At 40.5% G+C, this 15,294-nt stretch overlaps 1 protein-coding gene across 2 annotated transcripts in view; it reads right to left on the reverse strand.

The window, feature by feature from the left end:
- KIF19 (kinesin family member 19) overlaps positions 1-15,294 on the reverse strand; it is a 56,170-nt gene that overhangs the window by 21,050 nt on the left and 19,826 nt on the right. For both annotated transcript variants that reach the window (XM_051995168.1, XM_051995167.1), the window contains exons 3-7: positions 8,243-8,353; positions 7,489-7,576; positions 6,878-7,014; positions 4,818-4,943; positions 2,228-2,422 (exon numbers count right to left, since the gene is read on the reverse strand). In XM_051995168.1, the coding sequence (XP_051851128.1) occupies positions 2,228-2,422; positions 4,818-4,943; positions 6,878-7,014; positions 7,489-7,576; positions 8,243-8,353 (657 nt within the window). The remainder of the gene's footprint in view (positions 1-2,227; positions 2,423-4,817; positions 4,944-6,877; positions 7,015-7,488; positions 7,577-8,242; positions 8,354-15,294) is intronic.

Genomic DNA, 15,294 nt, shown 5'->3' on the forward strand with positions numbered 1-15,294 from the left:
GAGGCTGATGACTTTGCATAATTCTGTGTCACTTAAATTCAATTCACTTGAAAGTCAAGACATCACGCACCTGATTGGTGGTCTTCTTTGAGAATAAAGGACAAAAAATGTTTGTGGCAGCACTGTTTGTAGTGGCTAGAAACTGGAAATTGAATGGATGCCCATCAATTGGAGAATGGCTGGGTAAATTGTGGTATATGAATATTATAGAATATTATTGTTCTGTAAGAAATGACCAGCAGGATGAATACAGAGAAGCTTGGAGAGACTTACATGAACTGATGCTAAGTGAAATGAGCAGAACCAGGAGATCACTTTACACTTCGACAACAATATTGTATGAGGATGTATTCTGATGGAAGTGGATTTCTTTGACAAAGACTCAATTTCAATTGATAAATGATGGACAGAAGCAGCTACACCCAAAGAAAGAACACTGGGAAACGAATGTGAATTATTTGCATTTTTGTTTTTCTTTCCGAGTTGTTTTTTACCTTCTGAATCCAATTCTCCCTGTGCAACAAGAGAACTGCTCGATTCTGCACACATATATTGTATCTAGGATATACTGAAACATATTTAATATATATAGGACTGCTTGCCATCTAGGGGAGGAGGTGGAGGGAGAGAGGGGAAAAATCAGAACAGAAGCGAGTGCAAGGGATAATGTTGTAAAAAAAAATTACCCTGGCATGGATTCTGTCAATATAAAGTTATTATAAAATAAAATAAAATATTTAAAAAAAAAGAATAAAGGACAAATAACAACATTAGTGTGGGATTATTAGTGGGAGACTTGCTCTGTCAATGCAGATTTAGGATCTTTTCTGCAATTTAGGATCTTAAAATCTGCCCAAGGTTGTGCTTAATTAAGTCACTTGTTCAAGGTCACAGTATCTGTTAGAGGCTATAACTTGAATCCAGGTCTTTTTGACTCAAATGAGATTTTCCCACTCTTTTTATGAGTCAATCAGTGCCTTAGCCTTATACCAAGCTCCACATATGACTGGAGTACCAGAATTGTGCTAGTAGATTGTGGGATGTATTTTTAAAAGTTTAATCTGCATCATCAACATCTTCATCATCACTTTCTTAAGGCAATAATCAAAGCAATAAATCAAGTCCTGATTTGTAGTATTTCCCAATTCCCAAGTGTAAATGATTACATTAAAATTTTAATTGGCTTTTGCCAGTTAGTACCATCTGGCTCTAACATACCCCCTACATAACCTGCTTCTAAGTAGAACATAGATACGTCACAATACGAGTTACTATCACACTGCCTCATGCCCATTTTGCAGATGAAACAACTGAGCCTCAGAAGTTAAGTGACTTGCCCAACATCAAACATCCAGTCTGAGGTGGGATGCCAACCCAGGCCTTTGTAACTTGAATCTGGGCAAGAATTTTTTCTCTTCCTATTTTTATGGGAGAAAAAGTCTTGCTTGGGCTCTAGCAGTGTTGTGCTGGGGCCAGTTCATACAGACTAGAGAGGACCACTGATACATTTTCAGTGGTACAAATCAGGATTTGTTTTCTTGCTTTGTTGATTGCTTAGACTGAAGAAAGTGATGAGAAGATATGAATATTGCAGATTAAATTTAAATGTTTCTTTTTTTTTTTTGAATCTCTTTTTCTGAGTTTGAGTGTTAAACATTCACTAGCATACCCTTGGACTCCTTCATCCCTTACATCTCCCCCTTATCCCCTCCCATAACAACCTTTCCCAAGATCCTGTGGAAGAGGTTGCACTGTTCCTAGCATTCTCCCTTCCCCAGTCCTCCAAACTGATTCTCTCCCACCATTCAAGTGATTTCAGAAATTCTACCTCCTCCAGGAAGCTTTCACTCCCACCCTATCCAAACATGAAACCCTAACAATTCTCCCCCATTCTCCTCTGTACTTGCTCTGGCATTGTCTGCAATGTCAACATTTACTCCTCAGGTGTTGTCTAGATTACCTCCATGTTTATCTACTTCAGGTGGTCTGCCCTAAGACTTTAAGTCTCTTAATAATGTGGAGCCTGGGGCTAAGTAGCTTATACTATATGCCAGTGGAAAAAAGATTTAAGCTTCTGATAAACGATCATGATGGTGAGTGAAGTGAAAGATATTGTCAATTTTCTTCTCTACTCCCAGGAAATCCCTTCCCAACCCTCTATTCCACAAAAAGGCATTGCTCCCACTTCTCCCCATTCACTTTTCCCTCTTTTTGCTCATCCCCTCACCTGGGATGCCCGCTCTGAGCCAGCTAGATCGATCATGAAGAGGCGACCCAGCCGCACCTCCTGCATGATGTTCTTGACCCGGCTCTTTTGGCGCACAGTCACTTGAAGTATGGCATGGGACCGGGAAGATGTCTGGTTAGCAGCTGTAGGCTCCTGCGTCCTCTGCTTGTTTCCTTTCATCAGAAGTTGCATGATCTGGAGATGAAGGAAGAGGTAGGGGATTGGGAGAAGGAAAATTCTCAGATTCCTGACCCCCTCTAATAACTTCTCCAAGGCAGAGAGAGCCTCCCTAACACAACTTCATCTCACATCTCTTAGTTACCTGTTGTGTAGAGAGCACTTGGAGGTGATTCAAGATGAAGGAAAACAATCTCTACCCTTAATGATCTTATTAAGAATTCACAGACTAGGGGCAGGACAGAAGACATGTGATGTTAGTGGAAAATGTGCTGAATTTGTAATCAGTGGTGCTGGATTCAAATCTTTTTGCTAACTGTATGACCTTCAGCCTGTCTGGGCCTTACTCTCTGACACTAAAGTAAAGGTGTTGGACTATATGGCCTCCAGAATCCATTCCTGCCATAATAATAATAATGAAGATGACATTTATATAATGTTTTAAAGCTTGCAAAGAATGATACAAATATGTTTATATATTTTCTGACACTATAAAATAAAAGTAATGGATTATATGCCCCCAGAGTCTATTACAGACATAACAATAATAATGAAGATGACATTTATATAATGCTTTAAAGTTGCAAAGAATGATACAAATATGTTTATATGTTTTCTGACACCACAAAATAAAAGTCTTGGACTATATAGCCTCTAGAGTCTATTCCAACCATCACAATAACAACAATGATGACAATGATGACATTTATATAATTCCTTAAAGTTTGCAAAGAATGATACAAATATATTTTATATGTTTATATTATCTCATTTGATCCTTTCAATAACTCTGTGAGATAGATACTATTTCTATTTTATAGATGAGGAAATTGAGGCTTCAAGAGGTATTGTAACAATTTAACAATAGCAACAATAATTATAACTAATAGTTGCATAGAGCTTTAATCTTTACAAAGTATTTACAAATATCATCTCATTTTTCATAACAACCCTAAGCAATTGGTGGTACAATTAAATCCATTTACAAATGAGGGAGATGAGTCAGACAGAAATTAAGGGACTGCCACAGTCACAGAGCTAGTAAGCATTCAAGGCAGATCTATGAATTCATGATTTATGATTTTTTGAATGCCCAAAAGTAATATCTAAAGTTTAGTGGAAAGTCTGCATGGTGGCCAGGTTCTTCTATAATCCTGCAGGTTCTGAATCTATAAAATGAGGGGTTCAATTTGATTGCTGTCAAGGATCCCTCTTCCTGTTCTGAATCTTGTGATCCTATGAGTCTTATGAGCATCCCACAGATGTACACAACTTGAGACAAAGAATCTGTAAAGCGAACCTCAAAAATAAATAGAGAACAAAAAGGAAGGGGGAAGAAGGGATATAGCAACTGGCATTTTTCAGGCCAAAGAAGAGAATTGATAAATATATACTAGGACAAAAATAATATAAATGGAAAGAGTGATAAAATAGACTGAATGCTATGTAATTACAAATGTCAAAGGTTAGCTCTCAGAGAAGAATTGAGAAAATGCACCTTTCTCCCTTTCCTGCAAGGGAAAGTGGATTAGGGGTGTGGAATAATGTATACACTGTCAGTCATAGACAGCTGATGTGTTGCTTGCCTTTCCTCAACTTTTCTCTTTAAATCTTTTTTATTTAAAGAAGGACTAGTTCCCTGGGATGGAATCACACAGGAAGCAAGTGAAAGAGTCAAGACTTGAATTCAAGTCCTTTGAGTTGAAATCCAGCATCCTTTCCACATAATACTATATAATAACTTAGCAATAATTTAGTGGAAAAAGAATGAAATTTAAGGGGATATTCAACAATCATTGAGAAGCTGAAATAGGAAAAATTCCTGCCCTGAGACTGAGAAGACTTGTGTTTGAGTTCTGACTCTGCTACTGCTACTTTGTCATCAAAAGCTCAAAGGCTTGTTTTATTTTATTTGGGGGGGGAGCACTCAATTGGGGTTAAATGGCTTTCCCAGGGTCATACAGTTAGTGAGTGTCTAAGGCTGGATTTGAACTCAGATCCCTGTAACTCTAAATGATCTTTATAAGGCATCTAGTGCTAGGCTTTGAGTCAGGAAGATCTCAAAAACTAGCTGTGGGATCTTGGTCAAGTTCCAAGGGCCACCTCATTGCCCTAGCTTCTTCTTTATCTTCTTCTTTTCTCCTAAGGACATTATATCTATATCATAGGAAGACCATTTCTTGTTTTCCCTTCTTCCTGGAGATCTCTATGAGACTTGGAACAGATGAGAAATGTTAGAATTCTCTGAAATTCACCTAGAAAACCAAAACCCTCTTTATGTAGCTATCCCAATCCTGGTTTCTACATGGCTGCCTCAAGAACTAAAAACCAGACCATCCAATCACGGGGTAGCTTCCCAGTTCCCCTTGACTTGAGGGAGTGAGCATTCCCTTTCTCTCTGCCAAAAACTTACCTCTTTGGCATTGATGGTAGAAACTTCAGTGATTCCGGCCACCTGGATCACCCCCTTGGAGTCCTCTCTCAACTCTAGGTACCCCAAGGAAGGGTTCAGCAGATCCCTAATCATTTCATTGTAGATCTGACAGGAGTAAGGAGAGAATATTGGAAGACCAAGAGCAGAAAACAAAGTCAGGAGCCACATTCCTCAACACCCACCAAACCAAGGGGACAACAACCTGAGCAGGAATCAATCAATCAACAAGTACTTATATGCCATGTACTATGCTGGGTAATGGAAATACAAGTACCAAGAATCAAATCAATCCAAAGGAGCTTTATGGATCTTTGGTATTCCAATGAAGTATATAACTCAGGATAGAGAAAGGGGATCAGCAGACTGAGGATAAGGAGAGATGATAATGATGGGATGCCCTTCCCAGAGCTAGCTGCCACATGCTTAGAAGATGGGATCACTGGACAAGATTATTTGTGATCCAAGTCAAAACTACCCTCTTCTTGGGAATCTTCCAGGCATTTATAGATGGGGAGAGGTCCTCTACCACTTCTAGCCAAGATCACCCGAAGAAGGAAGATCCTGACAAGAATGAGGGGCATCCAAGATAAGATCTAGCAGCTTACTGCTATGTTCCTACTTTTCATTCTGTGTGCAAACACTGTCTTAGCCAGTGTAAACAAGTGACAGCTCTAACTCACTGTCCTTCCTACTCATTAATATAATGCTTACTTTGGGTCTGGCACTATGGAAGCACTTTACAATTATTATCTCATTAGATTTTTACAACAACCTTGGGATGGACAATGGAACTATTATTATCCCCATTTACAGATGAGGAAACTGAGGCAGGCAGAGGTTAGGTGATATTGACTAAGATCACACAGCTAGTGTCTGAGATCTTCCTGATTCTAAACCTAGCATTAGCAGCTTCATAAAGATCACTTAATAAAGAAAGGACCAGGACTGTATTAGAAGAGCTGGGAAGCCCAGGTAAGTAAAACTGTTACTAGCAATTTTTGCACCTGGTGACAGGAATATAAAACGTGCCCAGGACAAATGGCATGAAATGTACTCAAGTCAGCTATTTAAGATCAAATCAGTTGTCAGGAGTGACAGACTCTAGGATGAAGACAGATTGCCAAGGAGCTAATCTGAGGTATTACTGCCAAATAGAAAATGATTCCATCTAATTGTTCTTATTTTAATTATTCTTGCTAACTGAATACTAAACTCAGTTGTTTCTAAGAGGATGTCAGTGTCCTCTAAATTTTGGGACCTTGTGTCAAAGTCCCTATTACCCTTACTTAGTTATATCTCTCTTAATTACAGCTCTACAGAGCAGTCACAACACCTTTCTCAGCAATGACTTCTCATATTCCTCTTTGCTCATATCACACCACTCTGTTAATCCCATCACTGCATACCCACAATAGGGAAAGACGCTGTCAGGTACACCAGGCATATGGCGTACAGGTACACCCATACATATGATATTACTGCACATAGGGTAAATGGATAAGTGGCCCATATTAAACTAGTCACCCAAAGTAAGTCACAACTGATTTCTGGTGAGAAGAAAAGATATAGTGACCCCATTCACTAAAAGACAAAAAAAAAATGCTTTCAAGGAATGATCTAGGGGTAAGGGGATCAATTGATTTGTTAGATGTCAATGTGACCTGATAATTTCCATACTAACTTGAAAGGCCGCTATATTTGTTGAAGTTTGCATTCAAGTAGGTAGGAGTTAGGGAAAGGAAAGGATGGAAAGGAAATTAGGGACTCCTGACATTTGGCTCAACATCACCCAAGGCAATGGGGCATGTCCACAGGGGCTGTACATTTTACACTTGCCCTCTTTCTTTCTTTCTTTCTTTTTTTAAGTAAAAGGCTGTCAGACTGAAGGGGAAGTAGGGGCAGTTGTCCATACCCCTGGAAACTCTGCATTGTGATCTAGACTAAGCTACCTTCAAGGGATTTTCCTATCCTTCTTATGAGCCAATCAGTGCCTTACCCCTACTCAAAATTCCAATTATGACCTAAGCAAAATGACCTACCTCTAGGTAGGACATGGACACCTCATATTCCATGTCATTACTAGTCTCCTCAATGGCACAAAATAGGTCGTTGAGGGTTCGAACATAAATGCCAGGCTCATGATCAGTGCCCAGCATGGTATAGGTTTTCCCACAGCCTGGAGGAGGAAAAAATAGTAGGTGAGCAGGGGGTTATAGGATGTGTGATCCTGAATGGAGAGGGTTACTCCTGGAAGACTTCTCCCCAGGGATAACTCCCTACTGTCCTTGCTCTGCAGATTGTATCTATGGGACAAGCAACTTGTCCCTTCTTGGAAAGTGGTCATTGAGAGTCTATTTAAAAGGAAAGATATAAAATCCTCTTTGATCCAAGTTGAGGGGGAGAAGGAGGAATCTTCTGGGATGCGGTGGCCCTGAGTGAAGATGGGGGTGTGACATTCCTGTAATAGTGAAGTAAGGTTGTTGTATAAACCTCCAATACATATAAACCTATCATATAAACTTCTATATCTTTGATAGGATTTGTCCAACCTCCATGTTGGGGAGTCGTGTGGGTAGAGAAGGAGGGGGGACTCTTTTGGTTCTGGACAGGACTGGGGAGGCAAAAGCAAGGTGCTGAGCAGCTAGCTCACCTGTGGGACCATAGGCGAAGACGGTGGCATTGTAGCCAGAGATGACTCCTTCGATGAGGCTCTTTGTAGTGGCTACATAAACCATCTCCTGCAAAGAAAGGGAAATTGGGGGTCTGAGGGTTTTGGGAAGCAGAACATGCTCAGCTTCCCACTATAGAAAGTGGTTTCTGTTTCTGGATTCTGTCTAGCCTGAAGCTGATGAGAAAACCTGCATAGGTGACGCCAAAGAACTAAGAAAAAAAGTCTCTTTATTTTCAATTCATTAGGGATACCAGCTTGGAAAAGAACTTGGGATACCAGCTGGCTCCTCCAGCTTTCTCCTGGCCCCCTGCCCAGCTGCTGCCTTATAATAAATACCAGGGGCATCCTGAAGGTGAGCCAGGTTGGGGTATACCCAGGAGAGCATCAGTTTTCTCAGGTCCATCCTACCATCTGGTTTGAGCTAGTGGAGTCTTAGACTTCTCTAGCTCAGAAGGGAACCAAATATGGGTCCCATACCACTTGGTGACATTCATGATTGCTAAGCAAAGTAATATGTATGCATGCATGCATGCACCTGTTTGCAAAATGAGTGTGCTACATAGAAATTACATGTTCATGAGTGAAAAAAAGCCATATCCTCTCCAAATCAGGACTGAAGTAGTTTCTAATAGTTGTAAACAAAGACTTAGGCCAGAGTGATAGCCTCTTGGGAACAAATAATAGACACTTAATTTTTGTCCCACATGAGTCTCCCCCATCCATGGCCCCTCACCTGAGTGGCAGTGAAGTCAAAGGCCACATCAAATAAGTAGGACTTCTCCCGGGATCTGTGGGCTCGGAGAATGTCATCTGGATCCTCCATTGGGTCCATCAGAACCACCATCTGCAAAAGGCCCAGAGGTTGTCTGGAAGAAGCCACTGAGAGCTGGTGAAGTCCTATGGCCTGCATGTTAGGAACTGGCACCTCCTTACTTCTGGGATAAGCTAGGGAATCCTAGCTGCCCTAGGAATTAGCTAGGGCAGCTAAGTAGCAAAGAGCATAGACTGTCAGATCTAGAGTCAGGAAGATCCGAGTTAAAATCTGGCTTCAGGCACTTGGATAAACAATTTAACTCTTTTTACCTCATTTTCTTTATCTGTCACATAAGCTGGAGAAGGAAATGGCAAAACCACTCCAATATCTTTGTCAAGAAAACCCAAATGTGGTCACAAAGACTCGGCCATGACTGAAACAATTGTTCAACAGCAAGGGAATCATCAGATTGGATAGTTGGAGGGGGAGGCTAACAGTAAAGTAGGCAGGAGCTAGAGAAAAAGCCAGAAGTGAGATACAAGCTTTTCTTAGAGGGCAGTGAGAGAGGGAATTACATTTCCCTGGTTCCTCTTGGTCTGCTAGGTCTTTCTATACATTTCTGTACCATGTCTTTCTTCTCACATTTAAACCACAACAACAAAAAAAAAGTGAAATGTGGAATTTTTTCAATGTATGGCACTTTTTCAAATGACTTGCATATCTATGATCTCTTATTAACTTCTCAAAATTATGATTTCTACTAACTTTCTGTTTGCCTTCTGGATCAAATGCTTATCCCTAGGGCTTCTGGGTCCCACCCTCACTCTATGTCCCTTGCTCGAAGATTCTAAGATTGTATCTATTTTGCATGACAAACTGACACAATTAGCCTCCATTAGACAAGATCCACACATGAAAGTGATACAAGAACATACACAAAGGCATTATAAAAAGAAACACAGATTAGAAATGTAATCCTGGCCTCCCAGGCTCCCTGCCCATGTTGTACTGCCATGGAGATGGGAAACTCCAACAGATGCTATTTCAAAATTCACCAGTTTTGGTGACATCTCTTTGAAGACATCTGCCTTCACTAGTGAAGTGCCTTCACTTGTAAAAAAGAAGAAGAAGAAGAAGAAGAAGAAGAAGAAGAAGAAGAAGAAGAAGAAGAAGAAGAAGAAGAAGAGAAAAAAAGAAAGAAAGAAAGAAAGAAAGAAAGAAAGAAAGAAAGAAAGAAAGAAAGAAAGAGAGAGAAAGAAGAATTCAATTGCCTGTTAATATGCCTTGCAGAAAATAGTGCCACTACTGGGGTTGAGACATGTCTAATAGCTAGAGAAAAGCTGTTATATCCCTTTTCCCAACATTCTAGCAGGATGCTTCAACAGGATAGTGGTACTGAGAACTGATGGGATATTTCTAACAAATACCCACTCTTTCTCTGTTTCTCTTTGTGTCTCTGTCTCTGGGCCTCTGTATGTGTGTGTCTTTGTCTATCTGTCATCTCTCTCTCTTTCTCTCCTTCTCCCTCCCTCTTCTTCTCCCTCCCTCCTTCATCTTCTTCTCCCTCTCCTCTGGCTGCACTCAAAATGTCCAGTTTCATTATTTATCTTGTTTTTGAGTCCATCTCCTCTTTCCCTTCCATTGTCCTATATATCCTATAGCTTGTGACACATTGTGACACAATGACCAGACAAGGTGCCCAAAAGTCAGTGTCATTATGTTACTTTACTCCTGGCTGAGATCCAGCCCCCTAGCAATGCCAGGCTCCTTCCCAGTGGCCATCTTAGGGGGTTCTTCTGAGATGAGCCCACATCTTCCCTGCCCCTCCCTGATGAGATGAGGTGGCTGGCACTTCTAAGAGCTGATCTATGCCCAGGAGCTGGTTGAGCTCTCCAGGGCTCTGACTGGGGCACAATTAATGAGGATAATAAGTGTCTGGCCTGCCGCACTCTGAGTTGTAATGAGCTTGCCAGATAGCTTCCTGAGGGCATGGGAATACTGAAAGGGCCAGGACCTTTTAGGTTTGCCCTTCTCTACCTTGGTCCCCTCCTGGGTCCTGCCCTACCTATCATCGTCCTCTTCATCAATGAGAGCCAATTAGCAATAACAACCCTTCCCCTTCTCTTGTCCTGCCTATAAACATAAACCCTGGGACCCTAATTCTGTGCAGTTTGTCTTTTCTCACCCTGTTGTTGTTTAGTCACCTTTCAATTATAGGCAACACTTTGTGACTCCATTTGGGGTTTTCTCAACAAAGCTACCAAAATGGTTTGCCATTTCCTTCTCCAGCTCATTTTACAGAAACTGAGGTAAACAGGATCAAGTGACTTGCCCAGAATCACTTAGCTAAGTATCGAGGCTGGATTTGAACATGGGAAGTTGAGTCTTTTTGATTCCAGGCCTGATGCTCTATTCACTGCACCACCCCAACCAGTGCCTCTATAAAAAGCAGAATGGTGAGGAAAGGGAGTCTTTGCCTGATTTTTTCTAACCCATGGAAATTATGATAATCCAAAGAAAGAGTCTAGCAATTATGTGTCCACAAGCCCAGAACATATACTGGGTAACAGGAGGATGGGAAGATTCAATTCCATTGAGCAGGATTGTTAAACACTTGTTCTATAAGGCAGTGTGCTATTCGATAAGAACCCAAAGAAAGGCACCCCTCCCAATATTTCACTCAAATCTTAAATCCCCTGACTCTTTTCCTCAAGGAGCTTCCATTCTAAAAGGGGAGACAACATACAAACTTCTATGTACAAACAGGATGAATTGGAAGTATTTTATTCTCAGCAGGAAGGCATTAGCAAGCACAGTGAGTGCTCAATAAATGCTTGTTAATAAAAAGCATTTTGTCAAGGACAAAAGTAAGTCGAGTTGGCTCTCTCCCAGACAAGCCTTAAGTAGCCTCTCTAATCAAGATAAAATAGACTTTCTTAGCTGTGTCTACTCAATTTCTCTTCATAACAAATGCCAAACAGGGCCCTTTTCCCAGGCTAGGGTTCCCCAGAGGACAATTCTACAGTGTTGCTTTGAAGGTTTATATAGTAACCTATCTCCCTCTTAATTTAGGGGGTGGGTAGTGAGCAGAGGCCTGACATTCAAGGAATATGTTCAAACTGCTTTGGGGGAACTGAATCCATACGTTGGGATGCCAAAGAGGAATTCATTTCAAAAAACTTTCAATAAACTATCTGCCAGGCCCTGTGCTAAGTATTGAGATAATAAAGATGAAAATAAAATAGCCCTGCCCTCAAGCAGCTTACATTTTACCAGGGATACAATTAAGTATATTACCAAATCCAATGGCCTTTTTAAAACTTATCTTTTTTTTTTTTAGTTTCTCTGTTAAATTACAAGTTTTATATTACTTCTCTCTAATGCATTTCTTCCTAACTAAAAGAAGTTTGGTAGCCTAGTGGATATAGGGCTTGGCCTGGAGTCAGCAGGACCTGAGTTTAAAATCAGCCTCAAAGACTTATTGTGTGACTTTGGGCAAGTCATTTAACCTCAGTTTTGCTAACTGTAAAAGAGGGGAAATAATAGCCCCTATCATTTAGGGTTGTTGTGAGAATTACATGAGATATCTGCTAAGTGCCTGGCATGGAATAGGTACTTAATAAATGTTTTCTTCCTATCTGGCCAGTCCCTCTTGCTGAATTATCATCCATGTTTCATTCTTTATGTATATATCCCAGATTTCTGGCAAGGATCTTTCCTTTTCATAATTTTTTTTCTCCTGGTGACCTCATCATCTCATGTCTTCAATTATTATTTCTATACAGATAGAGGTAGGGGAAGAAGGGAATAAGCATTTATACAATACCTAGTTTTGTATTGTGCAAAGTTCTTTACATTACTAGCCTTTACTCTATATTCTAGTCAAAGTAGCCTGTTTACCATTCTCCACACCTGACATTCCATTTCCTATTTCCATATCTTTGCATTGGGCTGTTCCTGGTGCCGGAAATGCACTCCCTCTTTACCTCCACCTTGTAAAGTTTTTAGCTTTTCTTTCAACTCACATAAGAAACCTAATTGCTAAAATTGCCCCTCCTCTCCAATTACTTTGTATTTATTATATATTTAATTTTCTAGAGCCATGTCCTTCCCCCAATTACTTTGTATTTATAATATATTTAATTTTCTATGCTTTTATTGTCTTCTCCACTCCATCCGCTATTTAAATAAGATTGTCATCATATCCTTTGCACAAGGCATCATTTTGTTGGTGGTGTTCAATCATGTCTGACTCTTCATGAGCCCATTTAGGGATTTTTCTTGGCAAAGATACTAGAGTTGTTCGCCATGTCCTTCTCCACTTATTTTATAGATGAGGAGTCTGAGGCAAATAGGGTTAAGTGACTTGCCCAGAGTCACACAGGTAGTAAGTGTCTGAGGCTGGAATTGAATTTTCTGACTCCAGGCCCAATGAAATATCCCCTGTACCACCTAGCTGTCCACCAGCATGACAGAGGGACTCAATACATGCTCCATAAATGAACCCTGGTTCCCAGCACTTGGGCGAATCTCCTTCAGAATGCCCTTTGCTCAACATTCTCTTCGACGATCAGGTTCCCATCTCGGGTCCGCTGATCCAGAACAATAAGTTAGGCTCCAGTTTCAGGCCCAGCTGAGGACAAAACCACTCTCTGAGTGCTTTTTGGATGGATCCCAGTGGAATGTAACCGGGCACCGGACCAGACTGGCTCGTCTAAACCCCACAGCCACTGGATGGCAATTCTGCGGATGCAGGGAGGCTGAGGGGCTACAACTGGCACTGCTGATGGGTCACATTGAGGGCGTGTCTGCCCACACACCTGCGCTTCCGCCCTGGTCACCTTCAGATGTCTATGAGTCTCCCACCATAGGCTTAAGCATCTTGGGCAAAAAGTTCCCTTGGCTATCCCGTATCCTGATTCAGGACATTATTGGCACTGCCGTGATCTTCTCTTAATGAGGGCTTTGTCTGAGCCCCCATCTGTCCGCTTGTTCCCAGAGACTGGCCCCCATCACACCCCCACAAGGGCTGCTCCCCATTCCTATCTGCTAAGGCGCACAATGGGGCCCCTGTGAAGTCCAGCCAGGTGACCAGGAGCCAAGCCATGGGAAGGGCTAGGAATGTGCACCTGCACAAGGAGGCTTGGCCCTCAGGAGTGGTTACAGGCCTTCTGGCCTCTATAGCTATTTAAGAGGCTCACACTTCCATGTCCTCAGAGGGCTCTAATTCCCTTTCACTGAAAGACAGGAGGGGCAGCAAGATGGTGCAGTAGGTAGAGCACCAGTCCCAGAGTCAGGAAGAGCCGAGTTTAAATCTAGCCTCAGACAATTACTAGCTGTGTGATCCCAAGTAAGTCACTAAATTGCAACACTTATTGCCTCTAAAAAAAATAGGAAAAAAAAAAAGACAGGGATAGAGGTCCCAGGAACCAACAACACTAGTCAGAACCTGTGTTTTATAACTGAAACCAAAACAAAACATGTTCACATATATTATGAATCAGTAGCATAGTAGAGAGTGCTAGACCTGGAGTCAGGAAGACCAAATTTCAAATCCTGACTTACTTTCTTAGTTGTATGAGTTAGGATAATTTACTTAACTTCTCTGTGCCCCCAGTTTCCTCATCTCTAAAATTAAGGGTGATGGCTTTTAAAGTCCTTAATAGCTTTAAATCCTATGATAACTAGTGCTTGAAAAGTTTGCAAGAAGGTTTTTTCAAATGTTACCTCACATGATTTTCATAACAAACTGGAAAAAAAAATGTCATTATTATCCCCATTTTACAGATATAGAAACTGAGGCAGAGATTATTTTTGTTGGGTCATGGTCTTCCTTACTTTAAGCCTAGAACTCTATCTACTGAGAGATCTAAAAGATTATGAATTAAACTGCTATATTGAAACAAGTTTTAGTTCTAATGGGTATGTGTATATGTGTGTGAGGGAGTGGGAGTATGAGTGTTGGTGTGTGTTGTGGGGAGAAGGAAGGTTTTTCTGAAACCTTAAGAATTGTAGAACTGGAAAGGCTTGGAAAATTTTACACAAACTGATGCTGAGAGATACAAGCAGAACCAGGAATACATTGTACACAATAACAGTGAGAATATGCAATTTGAAAGACTTGGTTCTTCTCAGTGGTTCAGTGACCCAAAGCAATCCCAATAGTCTTTGGACAGAAAATGCCATCTGCATCCAGAAAAAGAATTAAGGAGGCTGCATGTAAATCAGCATGTGCTATATTCATTTCTTTTTTCTGTTTTTTTTCCCTCTCCCATGGTTTTTCCCTTTTGTTCTGATTTTTCTCTCCCAACATGATTCATAAAGCAATGTATATTCAAAATGAATAAATATCTTTAAAAAGAACTGGAACTATTAACATCCTGTATATCTAGAATCTAAGCAAAATCACTTAAGTAATAAGTTTTTATGGACTACCACCCTCTGTCTGTACCACCTTCCCCTATACCAAAAAGGAACCCTTTTCTAGCTCTAGTTAAATTTCAGGCCCAGAGAGGTAAATATACTTGCACAACATCACATAGTAAATTCCTATTGTGGCCTATGAAGAACTCAGCTATTTACCACCAAGGCACAAATTTGTTGCTATTATTATTTTCTTTATTTTTTAAAATTTATTCATTAGTTTTTGACATTTATTTTATAAGATTTTGATTTCTACTTTTTTATCTCTCTCCCTTCCCTCATTCTTCTCCAAGATGACAATCAATCTGATATAGGTTATACATATATAATCATCTTAAACATATTTCTATATTAGTCATAGAGGTGACAAAAGACTCAGAATGAAAGGGAAAAACCACAAGAAAGAAAAAAACAATCAAAACAATGAAAACTGTATGCACCAATCTGCATTCAGACTACATTGTCCTTTCTCTGGATGTGGATAGCATTTTCCATCATGAGCCGTTTAGAATTATCTTAGATCATTGTATTGCTGAGAAGTTGATCATCTGCATAATTTTGCTGTTACTGTATACAGTGTTCTGGTTCTGTCCACTTCACTCGGCATA

This window comes from Antechinus flavipes, chromosome 4 (assembly GCF_016432865.1).
Source record: "Antechinus flavipes isolate AdamAnt ecotype Samford, QLD, Australia chromosome 4, AdamAnt_v2, whole genome shotgun sequence".
NCBI classification, from domain to species: Eukaryota; Metazoa; Chordata; class Mammalia; order Dasyuromorphia; family Dasyuridae; genus Antechinus; species Antechinus flavipes.